General features: G+C 39.3%; 1 protein-coding gene across 2 annotated transcripts in view; it reads right to left on the bottom strand.

Moving 5' to 3' along the window:
- Positions 1-4,436: 4,436 nt before the first annotated feature.
- Positions 4,437-14,042, bottom strand: part of ubash3bb (ubiquitin associated and SH3 domain containing Bb) — a 45,387-nt gene continuing 35,781 nt past the window's right edge. The window contains exons 3-14 of one of the 2 annotated variants that reach the window (XM_028573490.1): positions 13,773-13,959; positions 13,115-13,313; positions 12,299-12,468; positions 11,959-12,167; positions 11,318-11,462; positions 10,910-11,036; positions 10,688-10,807; positions 10,484-10,576; positions 10,200-10,344; positions 8,429-8,535; positions 8,170-8,279; positions 4,437-6,495 (exon numbers count right to left, since the gene is read on the bottom strand). In XM_028573490.1, the coding sequence (XP_028429291.1) occupies positions 6,358-6,495; positions 8,170-8,279; positions 8,429-8,535; positions 10,200-10,344; positions 10,484-10,576; positions 10,688-10,807; positions 10,910-11,036; positions 11,318-11,462; positions 11,959-12,167; positions 12,299-12,468; positions 13,115-13,313; positions 13,773-13,959 (1,750 nt within the window). In that variant the 3' untranslated portion in view covers positions 4,437-6,357. The remainder of the gene's footprint in view (positions 6,496-8,169; positions 8,280-8,428; positions 8,536-10,199; positions 10,345-10,483; positions 10,577-10,687; positions 10,808-10,909; positions 11,037-11,317; positions 11,463-11,958; positions 12,168-12,298; positions 12,469-13,114; positions 13,314-13,772; positions 13,960-14,042) is intronic. The other variant, XM_028573491.1, reaches the window with a different exon arrangement.

The raw sequence follows: 14,042 nt of genomic DNA, 5'->3' as shown, positions 1-14,042 counted from the left end.
TGGTGTCAGGGCTAAGCTAAGCTAACTGGCTGCCGGCTCCAACTTCATATTTACCAAACAAACATGAGAATGGCATTGATCCTCTCCTCTAATCGTAAAGATAGCAAATAAGCATTTAATTGCCATTATTATATCAGACAAATACATTCTTTGTAACTCACCAGGATGACCTCCCTCTTCTTAGCAAGTTCTCAGGAGAGGAGGCCTCCCTCAGTTCTGCTGCAATCCATTTATATTTTAAATTTAAACAATTCAATTGGAATTTTAACAACACATTTACGAAATGGAACTCACAACAGGTTACCATTCCAAAAATAGTAACTAGGGTTTGTAGGCTTGAGGTAGTACACAAGTAATTGATCTAGTAAAAGGAAATAAGTACAGCAAAACAAAACAAAAATTACAAATGACATTCAGTACATAAGACTCTTGTTTTCACAGCTTTGGAGTTTGTCCGCAGGTAAGAGTTTAGGTAAGACTTGATGAGAGTAAAGTCACTGTTAGGTTGATTGCATATATGGGATTTTGCTAATGAAGAAATTCCATTGACAAAATTTTCATTTCATTGGTATATTTACTGTATATTACTGTTTATAAAGTAATCAAGGTCACATCAAAAGGTTTGACTGAGTTATAGTTTTATATTTTTTTGCGGCTGAAGGAACAATGAGTGTCCACAGATAAGTTGATTGATAATTGTAGGCCTTCACATTTGGAAGTTTAAGACCAGAAGCAGCTACAAGATTATGTCATTGAAAGCCTGACTGTGTTATGGATTTGAGCTTTACCTTGTAGAGAGAGAGTTTAATCTGCTAGCTGGCTCAGAGAAATGACATCTCCAGCTATGAAAATACCCACATTTGTTCAGTAAAAATGTGTTAATAACATCCTTAATTCCTACAATAGTGATGGGGCTGTCACATGTTGTCCATGGTTTTTATATTCCATTTTTGCCTTTTTGAAGTTTTGTTGGCCAACCTTCACCTTTTTGTGAATCCTGCCTGCCATCTTGGCACCCTCTTCCATCCAGGCTTCACAACGCTGATGTCATAGAAGGTGTGGGATTTTAGCAGAGAGGGAAAAAAGGTTTCCACACTTGTACATGTTTGTGTGAGCTGTAGCAGCAGTGCTGGGCTCAAAACCATTCCTCTGGATGACAATAACCTTCTGGTATTATCCAGTATTAGAAATAGAGTTTTCACAGGTCAGTTGTGCTTTACTGCAACTGTCATTCTGGATATGTTCACAAATCTAAACCAAAAGGAGGTCGACCTTTATTGGATTTGTACTCCTTTACAGTATTTGCAGCGTAGGTGCAAACTAACTTTGCACCTGTTGTTTTATAATGTTATTGCTATGGAGAAAAGAAAAATGCTTTTATTTTATGTTCAATCAAAACAAAACCAAATGAACACTGTCACACATATCATAGAATGGCATGTCATGTCAATGGCATTCAAAATATGAAAATATAAGAGCTTTTTAAAAGGGACAACTGTTCTCTTTAACTCAATGCTTCACATCACAACAGAAGATACATTCAGAACGGAAATAACATACATGAAGCCTACAGACACACTTCATCTTAAATTACAAATCAACAAATATAGATTTCAAAAGAAGTAACTTTAAGTTAATTGCTGTACATGTTTGGTGATATATTCAGGCAATAAATAAAGACAACAGGAACAACATGGCTTCTTCCTCTTACACATGCTCTCTTCTGGTTTGTAACTCTTTAATACAATAAATGCTGCTCCAGTTTGTTGTGATGAAAATGACATTTAATTCAAGAGAAAACCTTTTCATATTTCTGTAACACCTGCATTATTGCATCCCTGTCAGCAAAGCATTTGAAAGTTTCAATACAGCCATTTAAATTAATTTAATGATATAACTGGTAATGGTCTGCAGATCCAAAAAATAAGGAAGATGTTAAGATGGCTGTTTTGAGCTCTCTGTTGTTGTTTTTTCACAAATTGAGTAGATTGACTACACAGACACAAGGATCAAATCAAATCTTTGATGTCCCTGAATTAATGTGTTTTCCCTGAATGAAGTTAAAGATGAGGATTCTATAAGGCTTTTGTTTCCCAGTGAAGATTTCCAAAATGGACAGATTTCAATAATGTTGCAGTGAGGAGAGCAGGACCGACTCAAGTTGTGCTGCAGTCATGGGAGGAATGTTGTGTTCAAATAGCTACAGCCTCTCCTTTTCGATATTTAGCAAAGGGTAGTGTGAAGTGCTCAGAATCCTCTTTACATTTATGGTTTGACATTTTTCTTCTTCGAAATATGCATATATTAGCTGAGACTTTACTGAGAAGATTGATATCAATCTCATGTTTTTGTATTAAGGTTCCCTGTGGAGTTTCCTTGTAAACAAACAAAAGTTATATTTATATTTTGTGTTACTATCCAAAATGCATTGTGTGTACGTATACTGTAGTTAACGTCTAACAAATGTGTTGAACTCATTTCCTTACACATTGTTGACTTACAATTTAACAACCACAATGTCTAAATGCAATTTCAAAGCCCTCTTCTCACTATTGAGAATACATATCAGGTGGAGAAATACGGAATTATAAAAGTCAGTGGTGCACGCAGGATCCTCCAAGATGTCATGGTGATCTTTTAGCATGAGCCTTACCTAATCATGACATACGGTACTGTATTTAGTCTTTCATTGTGAAGCTACAAAAAGGCGGGCAATGAAATGGGACACAATTTATCTTTCATTTTTTTGCTTCTTTATGATGTCTAAATAAGTGAGCGATGTGCTCAGCCTGAGCGAACTGTTTACAACTGACTTACAGCTTCTTCTTTTTCATCTGCAGCGACGAGTGGGCAGGCAGTACATCAGGGGACATCACTTTAATTCCAACAGGCTCTCACAAAGACACAGTCATTCAATCAAGGTTTTCAAAGCTGCATATACGTACTGTATGTCTTAAATGCAGTCAACACCTGAGATACCGAGCATATATTCTTGCATGCTGTTAATATTTTTGCTTGTAACATCTGAAAGAAGGGTTTATAAACAGTGTTGGGAGTAACGCGTTACAAAAGTAACGCAATTACACTAATGTATTCCTTTTTGCTGTAACGCAGTAATATAACGCATTACTAATTAAATTTCGGTAATATTATTACCCTTTGAAATCTCAGCAACGCGAGTTACAACACATTTTAACGCAACATTTTTTAAGAATTTCCCAACACCGCGAAGCATTTGTTCACAGGAAAAAAAAGCCGTGAGTATTATTTCATAACACCTGTGTCCCAACAGGTGACGGTACGTCAGCGCGGACAGCAGTGTGTCCGAGCCGCTGACAGATTTAAACATGTCGGGAATTAATGTTTAGGTTGTTACACGTAAATCATTGCAGTTTATCAGCCGTGGAGAGTAACTATGCCTGTAGTGGAATGGCTTGACGACCAAAAACGCTTGTCTTTTACTGTGACCATTTACTGTTCAATATGTTTCTGTCATGAACGGTAATAATTATTACAGATGCAGTTTTACAAACAAGAAAGTGAGCAACTTAGCTTGACGGACATGTTGCATCCATAGGTTGCATCCATAGAAAGTATTTGTTGCATCAACAACATGCATAACAGTTGCATCTCAGTAAGCTAGCAAGAGTACACAAGGTACACAACCGACAACTTCCGTGTAGGCTACTTCAAAATAAAAGCACTTCCTGTGACGGTTCGCAGTAAAACTAAATTACTGTTAAACAAATAAGGTTGTGGACCTTTTCACATATCAGCTGTAAATCAAGTACTGTAAATAATTTAAATAGTGAGTTTTAATCACACTATAATTGAATTCTTATTCAAGTGCTTTAAACAAACATTTTACAACAATGCCGTAGTCTACTTCAATACAACTGTAAGGTACTTTTAATTGAGTATTTTCATTTTCTCCTACTTGCCTATTGTACTTTTACTTATCTATTTTTTATAGCTTTAGTTACTTTGCATATTCATATTAATTATACAAAATATTATGAATAATCTGTGATGTATTAAAGTGGATAAAGATGAGACTTTATTGATCCAGTGGTGAAATTCACAAGCTAGCTGCCAAGTCAAACTTCCGCTGTTATTTTGGTGAAAGTAACTCAAAAGTAATGCAAAAGTAGTGTAACGCATTACAATTCAGAGACAGTAATATTGTAATATAACTAATTACTCTCAAATGACAGTAACTAGTAATCTATAATGTATTACATTTTGGAAGTAACTTGCCCAACACTGTTTATAAATAAATAAAAAAATGCAACTGGAAGACTATTTTTCAAAATATGATTATATACAGCTACTCTGAAACCTTGAACAACATTTAACAAACGCACACTAAAAATGTGCTTGACCAGAATCAAGAAGCTACTGTATGATTGTCAATAGTGCAGGTTGTGCTGTTATAGTTTTTTTTTTTTTTTTTACATACACTACATGAATAGCAGAAGACACTGCTGTACTGGATGTGCTACCAACATAGAGACAACATGTGGGTAGCATCAGGAAAAGTCCCTGATGAAGCCTTGAAGCCAGCACTGATATGTTTTCCCTCAGCCACTGAAGTAGGGCAAGCAGGGCAAATATATGGTGAAATGCTGCTGGGGTCTGTGTAGGAGAGCAGTGCTGTTATGAAATGACACTCTTTCTTTACAAATTCTCAACAGTCTCATTCAATTTTGTGAACTAAGCACAAACTCAAATGCAAATCAGATATAGTGGACACATATTATGCAAACTATAAGTTATGATTGGCCTAAAAGTCAACCTACAACTGCCAGTTTTTAACGCAACTAAAAGTCTATGGCCACTCTAGCAGCCCCTTAAGGCTGTAATGTGCATTACACCCCCAAAAAACACATGCTGAGACAACTTTGTTATATTACAGAAATGAGTCCTAAAACCTTGAAATGAGTTAGCATTGTTGCACTTCCGGTTCCCTTGTCTCAAAGTCAATAGGTTTTTAGAATGGTTTTTTTGGTTAGATGCCTGAAATAAGGTCTGTGGTTATGAGAATTGTCCTACGACATAAAACACGTCGGTAAATACCACACTCAAAAGCGGTTGCTAACAATTGGCTAAATAAAACTACAGAGGTTGGTCAACGTCATCACACCGAACACGCAAAATCAGTTTGAAGCTCGCGGTGGTGACGTTGCAGTCATGCAAACCAGGGTGATGCTTAGGCCTACTTGCCAGTTGGCTTCAAAAAAAATGTGTCAACCCTACAGTACTCTAATCGATTCTTCATATAACTTTGGCTAATAAAAACTGCCATGATCTTACCCAAATCAAAAATGCTTTCCACTTTTCCCTTTTCAGCATAGGGACCTTGGTCAAAGAGGGTCGGGTTTCCGGTACAGACAGACCAACAACGGGACAATTTTAACAGTTTTCGCCATCTTATTCATCACTAAATTCACTTCTGACAACGTTTTAGGCGAGAAATGAACTGTTTAGATTTCGAATATAGGCAGTCTTGCGGAAATTGATGCCTGAATTGACAATTGCTACTTGGTCGGAAAGCGGCTAATGTTAACATATTAAAACAATGACCTGCTGAGTGTGGTCGGACACAGCTTATGTTTAACATTAGCTAGCTACATTTAGGCAAGTAAACCAATTAGAGTTTAGAGTTATAAAGTTCCTATTTAGGGAACTAAAACTTTTTGGCAGACGTTAGCTGACATTTTTCATTGAAAATTAACTTAACTGACGAGTTAAATATAAAACCTGAGTCATCCTAGCTGAAAATACAGATAGCTAAAATCTCGACTTCTGCGCTTTTGCTTTTTATGGCATTACTTCAGTGTCACTTTTCTACCAATAGTTCTGTTTCTTAATGTTCAACATTCCTGTTGGTAAGAAATTATTTTTCCTACTAGTCACACAAAAAGCACACTGTTATATGTTATAAAATGTGCTAATTTCACAAAATTTTTTGAGACTGAGATGACAATGTCTACACATAGTCCAGCTGGATTTCAGTCAGTGAGAGCTCTCCCACACAGTGCAGCTAACACCCACAGTGCCCAAACTAACGTCTCCCTCAATCAACATAACAATGCAAAGACATTTGAGATTGGACAATTATTGTTGAAAACAGCCTCAGAGTCAGTCAGTTCACCAACCATTCCCCGGCTGGGACTGTGGGCTCCTCATGTTCAGGCAGGAAGCTTCTTCAGGCCGTCACTGCTAAGCCACCAGCTGTGTAAAGAAGCTGAAAAGAGAAAGGTTCCAGTATTTTGGGGGCACTGGTCTGAAACGTGTTACAGCAGTCAGTGGGAGGGAGCACAGTATCAACAGGTTGGACAGAGATCAGATCAGATGTCATTCTTGCAGAAGTGTCTCCCGCCAGTCAAAGGAGTGGTTTGGTCCATGTGTGAGGGGGAGGATGGGAGGGTCCACTAACTGCCAAACCCCCGTGTCTCCCTGCTCCTCACACGAGCAGAAGCCCAGGTAGGGGATCTAAGGACCAAGCAGAGGAATTAATCATTAGTTTGAGAAGAAATTTAAGGAAATGACACAAGAAGCTACACATCATTCGGCTGCTGTCTGTGTTTCAATATGATTCTCTTTCTGCCTTTAGTTCATTCATGCTGTGGTTATGTGAGCGATATGTTTACGGTTGTTATGCTATTTAAGGCTCATATATTTGTGGCTCATTTGACATTTTGCACTCTGCAGCCAGCTTGTGGCATGAACAATAACATTGTTTCATCACACGAAAATTATGATAGAAGGTTTTAATATTGTCTAGGTTACCAGGAGTGGATTTGCTTTTTGTAAAGCTTATTTCTTATTAGGTGTACTTTTTTCTAAATTTGGCCAATACAATTCCATCAGGGTGGAAATCCTCTGAAAATTTAGATCGTGGTCCATTGGTAAATACAACTAATACAGCTATTACTAGTATTCCTAAAATTACAGTAATAATGATTTACAGTAATAATGGTACATAATCATATGGAATCCAATCAAAAATGTTGTATGGTAATATATTAAGGCCTCATCATCATAGTGTTGGTTAAGGACAGTGATTGTAAAAGAAAGAAATTCAAAATATATTTCATACTACTTACATACAGTTTTGAGGTACTTGTACTTAACTGATTAAGTTCTAAGTATTTCAATTCCATGCTACTTTATATTTTACTTTACTAGATTTTAGAGGGAAATACGCCACCACTTTTATCTGGCCGCTAGTTACTTTGCTGATTAATATTTTACATTCAAAACTTCTAAAACATGATTAAAAAAATAAAATTAAGTCATTTCAGTCCTTTATGTTTCATTATCTTATAAAATCTGAGAAATTAAGAAGGACTATTTCAACCTGTTTTCAATGCAAATCAACTTTTTCAGAATACTAGTGTCCCTTATTCTTTCCTGTTTCAGGATACAGACACTAATTTGGATAACTTCTTTAGAGGGAGTTTAGTCTGGTAGGAATCCACGAACACCACAAACACGACTGTATGCCACTAGTTGTGAGCATGCGAGAACAAGCATGGGACAAGGGATCAGTTGCCTCCTTGTTTATCAAGTCAGGTCAAAGTGGTCGAACTAAACAAGCTGGAGTTTGGCACTAATTGTAATATGTGCTTTCAGTCACATAAGACATGTCTTAAATAGAGCAGATTTTTAGTGGTATAAACCATGGCTAGTAATATAACTTTTATGTTGTTGCACGTGTACGCATTAATCCATTGAGATTGGTTATTTATTTCCTACAATGTGGGAATGCAACATTATCTTTTGTTTCCTTACACAAAATACATGACATTCTTTAGTATCCAAACATGCTTCTGATGTCTTTTGGTGTTAAAGATTCACTAAAAAAAGCAGCTTCCATTTTGAGATTCAGTCTACTGCTCAGGTAAATAAAACAATTTTTTTTTGAACATTTGAACAACTTGGTTTAAGTAAATTTTTTCTTCTTCTTTTTTTCATTTATACACATGGATTCCTTTCATCTCTGCAGTTTAAGGTGTGTACTGGTGTATTTGCACTTCCAGCCACAATGGCCATAGGGAGAGGAACTAAAGAAACCAGATGGAAGTAATGATGGATGGATAGGAAAGTGGGATGTAGAAAAGTAAAAACATTCAGATACACTATAGAAAGATATACATAACAGACCTTTCGGACTACTTGGATGAAGTCCTTGGCGCTTTGTGGGCCGCGGCCCTGCAGCTGGCGTGTGCAAGCCTCTAAGGAAGAAGCGTGGGCAACAATCAGCACGTTGTTTCCTACGGAGAGTTGGAACCCAGGCAGGATGCAACATCAGCAGTGGACAAACACACATGTAAAACAATGATGGAAAAGTTCACCTCCACAGGCTCAACAACCTCTTCCAGATGCTCCAGATGCTCCAAATGCTCTGCAGTGTGTCTCTTACCAGTGTTTTTGCAGTCTGACAGGATATCTTTGGTCACTTGGTAACTCCGGCTCATGTAGTTCTCATAGGATTCAGACACAGTGAGCTTGCTGACTGGCATCAGAGGTCTATATGGAGGCAAACACCAAATATTACAAAGCTTATGGCACATATAAAAAATTGTGTTGGAAGTTGTTTTATAAAACTATACAACTTGAGGCATTTGTTGGAAGTGCACTGTAGTTTGGGGGTGTCTGGGGTTGTTTTCTGTGAATGTATTCAGTGTATGCACTAAATATTGTGTGGATCATCACACTACACACACAGAGGAAGAACTGGGAAGGGGGTTCAGGATTTTACCATTTTGTTTGGAGAGGCAATCAGAAAAATTGCAAAAAGCAAACAAAGGATTTATAATGAAACAAGACTAGGTGGAAACCTATATGGCTGGACTGTGTATGGTTAAAAGTGCTTAATTGTGGCCAAATCTTAACATGAAGGTATGGATATTAAACGTTCATCTGCAATTTTCTGTTATCCCAGTAATATTTGTTCTCACAGTGTACTGAAGTAGCACATCACATGCCATGGTTAAGCTATGTTTGAGTGATTAATTAAGGACTGCTTTAATTTAAAATCAACATTACAATCATGTTATTTTCAACAATTTGTTGTTATGGATTACTCATCTAAAGTGTTATTGTGTAATAAATGTTACTTTGTTGGGGTGGCCTCTAGTTCACCCAGTAAGAGTGTGTGCCCCATATAGGCTGAGTCCTTTGCAGCGGTGCAGGTTCAAATCTGACCTGCTGCCCTTTGCTGTGTGTCATTCCCCATCTCTCTCCCCCTTTCCTGTCTATCCACTGTCACTATCTAATAAAAGGAAAAACCCAAAAATAATCTTTAAAAAATAGAACTAGGTTGTTGAAACACTGCATGTTTGAGACACACAGACACGAAAACAGAAATTTATACAGAAAAAAAAGAGTGGCACCAAAAATAGTGATATTTTAGAGCTTGCCCTAAATTGCTCAAATGAGGCTTTTTGGGTCGAGGGTTTGCAGGAAGGGTAACAAACACGTTGCGTAGAAACAACGACCGCATTTGTATTGAGAAAGTGGATCAGATGATTATTCGCAGAGGCAAAGACGTCACCAGCGGAAACACTGTTGCATCGTTTCATTTGAAAATATCAACGCTCAATGGGGAAACTCCACTGACCACTCACTTAGTGACAGACTTTCAGGTTTATTGGGCTGGCCCCTGTTTTGCTGCAGTCCAACCAAAAAGCCCACAGTCAATGATCAGGGGCTTTTATAACCTAATTTCCCTTGTGGGTATCACGGCAAAATTGTGTGTCATAATAAGTACTCCATGTACATGCTTCTGTTGACAATACATGTAATTCAGAGCCAGTTAATAACCAGCTTCATGATACCTGTTATTATCCTGGATCACCCATGTTAGGTTCAGTTAAGCCAGGCAGCTCAAAGAGAGTCAGACCATCGCCTTTGTGAATGATCATGTGAATGCTACACATTTCCCAACAAATGCAACATAAAATATGAACTTTTGGTTTGTTTGGAAACAATTGGTTTACATAACACACAACTCTTCAAGATGCTTGAGCCAAAGATGCCAAATAATACAATAAATTGGCATTTCTGGTACGCAAACATCTAGGCATCAAGTAGATGAGAAGTTTTGCAGATGATAAATATGTTTACATGATTAATAACTTGCATTAAATTGTATTAGTTGAACCGGGTGTGTTCTGCCTTGTAAGTGTTACCTGTATGTTGTGTCCACACTGAAGTGGGCCGCAGCCAGGTCAGTGGGAGGTATCCATGCAGGCAGGGAGTTCCCAGAAACCCACTTGGTCCATTCAAAAAGCCCCGGTTCCACTCGCACCTTCAGCTTACCGTCCTGTTGCAGACCTGTTTACATAAACACAATTCATTGGAAAAACATGGGTTCTTTGTGGGACCCCCATTACATCCAAATCACGCTAAATTTGATGAGTGAATGTTGGAGCATCACCCATCCATGATATTTTTTCGAGGAGACTCTTCTTACCTTTCAGGATGTTCTGTGCAGTCTGAACACATCGCAGAGAGGGAGAGCAGTACACAAAGTCTATCACTGTGTTACTCTCTAATAGGGCCTCACCTGACAAAGCAAATATTAAGCACACACATTTCATAAACAAAATGACAGGCTGCCATTTAGTGCTCTGACACCAGACGTAGTGCATCATTTAGATCTATATTGGTGACGTACCCACTATTCGAGCCTGTGTGGATCCAAACACAGTGATGGGAGCGTCCATGTCGTAATCTCTCTGTCCTCCCCACAGCGGCAAACTGGGAGGCATGTTCAGATTGGAACGTACATATCTACCTGCAGAACAACAAAGCACACATTGTCAAATGGACGGTGGTTTCTTTAATGTGCAGTACTTTTACTTATTCCTCTTGTCTACCTATACCTTTGACTTCTCACCTTTAGTGTCGGAGCAGAGGGAGAGCCAGTGTTTGCCAAAGACCACATCCATCCTCTCACCGTGCCGACAGACAAAAAGTGTCCGCTTGGGCTGCCTAGAGTGACTACCACTAATCCGCAGGACCTGCTGCAAATAAAAGGTATCAGTAAATTGTTTAGTGAATTTTTTTTATTTTTTGTGGAATTTATTTGGCAGAGACTGCAGATAGAGGGAGAGAGAGAGAGAGAGAGAGAGAGAGAGAGAGAGAGAGAGAGAGAGAGGGGTATGACACGCAACAAAGGTCCCAAGGCTGGAATCGAACATGGGATGTTGTGGTAACTTGGCAGGCACTGCTATCAAGGCACTCTGCAGATACAAAGCTACAATATCATGTGAATCTTTGTGTAAAAGTCATGAAACAAATGTACCTGCATTGGATGACAAATGAGACTGAGGGAAGGTGTGTCTCCAGGACTGGTGTTGTCAGTGCGTCGGCTGTCCAGCAGCGCATCAAACATCCCTCTCTCCTTGCTGGTTTTGTCGCTGGGCCCACAGCTGAAGAATGAATGGGAGCTGTGGTGGACGAGCAGAACAGACATCCGGTATGCAGTACAAACTAGATCATTTCATTCTTTTGGCAAATTATGAAAAACTGGTCCATATTGGCAACAGCTAAACAACTTTTTGATATATGGTGTATTTGTTTATTTGGGGTTTGTTTCTGCTTGGAGCTTCTTTTTAGAGCCGATATCGCAGATATATTGGTATTGCTGTATGTGTCGGACAATAAGTAACAAGAAATTGCAGTACAGAAATTCCAAACTAGGTTTGAAGTAATTTAGAAACAGCATCTCCATTTATTGATTAAAAAAACATTAATCAAAATCAAATACTAGCGTTAATCAGCGGTCCGCGCTAGCTTGTTTCAAGCTACAAACACATTTGATTAGCATTAAAACAAGTCCCAGAGAGCGATCTAGTGGGTGCTCATTTGTTATTAACCCCTATGTTCGTATTGCGCCGGAATTGTCTTTTAATTAATTGTGCCGGTGTGAGGTGCTCTGCTCACCCATGGAAGACCCAGGTGTCGGACTCATCGGCCAGGCTGACATAGTTCTCAGGCAGCAGGCCAGACAGCCCAGAGGCCAGCGAGGTCCCGTACACCCAGCCCTCACTGGTACTGCCCTGATCCACTGGAGACATGAAGACAAAATCGCCAGGAACCAGCTCCAGCTCATCCTCGTTCTGAGGCAAGTAGGGGTACATCACCCGCAGGGTCTGCAGAGGCAATTATTTACTGACTTATTGACATTTAGAACTAATAATCATGTGTCAATTTGTTTTGATGCTGTTTGTTAATAGATATCTGTGACCTCAAAGCATGCATTGTTAGTATGAATATTAGTCACCTCATGGTTTGCAAAACGAATGTCCCGGGAGAACAGGACTGCTAGCCAATCACAGCCTAACTTGACTTCGATGCCCTTGGCCAGTTTCTCCAGTGATGGGAGGTGATTGGTGGGGAAGTTGTAGGCCAGAGTTACGTGGAGCTGCTTCTTATGAGGCTCCACATGGACCTCTGGAAACAAAAGATGAGAGAGGCCTTTGTTTTACGTAGTATGTTACACCAACAATTTACCATAAAAAAAATGCTGAATCACCAGTGTTTCTTATTATACAAAAGTGATAAAACATTCAGATCAAGAAGTTGCAGTTGGGTAAAACTGCTCAAAGCATTAGAGATGAAAACTGCAGAGTGAAACCAACAACTCTCAACATTACCACATCAGATCTGGATGACACGCTCTAATCTTTCTCTTTACCAGAAGCAAAGATATGAGTATTAGTGCTAACACCACGGCTCCAATCTGATTTGGCACTTTGACACACAGCTGCCTGAAAAACTGTTTGGCAGTCAGTCTAATTTTCACCTGTGTTTAAAAAAGATGACAGTTACTAATTGAGTGAGTGTTTTAATAACCCGACATGACCGCCATCCTGACAAATCATTCGCTGCCACTGCTGGAAAAGACAGCTGGTCACCACTCATTACATGGTGATTAAATAACGATGAACTGATGCTGAATACAATAATAAAGAAAGTTAGGATGGGGCAGATACAGTAAAAGAGAAGACATGCAGCCAAGATCCTATACATGCTCTAAACCCAGGGCTTTCTGGGTATATACTGTGTTCCCCTTTACTCTAATGCTTGTGGTTCCTACCTGCCGTCCTGGCAGCCTCTGTGGCGAAGTCGGTTGCAAACTGCCTGAGGATGTCGGCCACCTGCTCCTCCACAAAAAGACCAATGAAGTTGGAGGAAGTGTAAAGCTCTAGCGGCAACGGGCTGGGAAATCGACCCCGCCACTGCTGGACGGAGGCCTGGAGGGCCTCACATAGAGCTTCTACTTGGTGGTCTGCACACTGTGTGGAAGGAGGAGGGGTGACAATATGTAACATTGCTCGCCTTATCTTTCTGTTAAAGTAATGGCTCTTTGTCCTTCAGACAGAGCTGTCCATTACATAAAAGTTTGTTACAGATTCATTCAGACAAGACAGGACATTTAATAAGGTGTAAAATCTCTCTGTGCATGCTATGGTCTTTATGTTAATCTGATGGCATTTAATCCAGACTCCAGCTGTGTTCAAAGTGTTGCAAAAACTCTTACTATGTCCCACTGAGTAAAAATTATGTTGTGACTTTTACGTAAAAGTGACTCGGCTGCTTAGTCAGATGCCAAATTGCCATCACATTAACGTAACAAGGCGCATGTGTGAAAGAGGCATTACACACAAGGATAAAAAGATAATCATGCAATCAGAATCCAACTGATATTTACTGTCTGGGGAATGAGCTCATAAAACTGTACAGCTCCAACTCACCATGAAGAACTGGCAGAGGGTGATGTGGGGGAAAATGTTGTGGGCTTTGTTTTTTCCACAGGTGACCCGGCTCTGTTGCCAGAAGTGTGAGAGCTGGTTCTGTAGTGGTCCGCTGGGTCGCAGGTACAGGACAAATTCCCTGGGCAGAGGGTCGTCCAGGAACGGGTCATCCACATGGGAGAACAGCCTGGGGAGAAGGAAAAGTCCCATGTCTACTGTGCTAAGAGGACAGTCTTCTCTTAAGGCCTTTATTTTTCATTTTATTTATTA

This window comes from Perca flavescens, chromosome 3 (assembly GCF_004354835.1).
Source record: "Perca flavescens isolate YP-PL-M2 chromosome 3, PFLA_1.0, whole genome shotgun sequence".
NCBI lineage: Eukaryota > Metazoa > Chordata > Actinopteri > Perciformes > Percidae > Perca > Perca flavescens.
The sequence above is the reverse complement of the archived record's forward strand: the minus strand, read 5'-3'. Positions and strand labels throughout refer to the sequence as shown.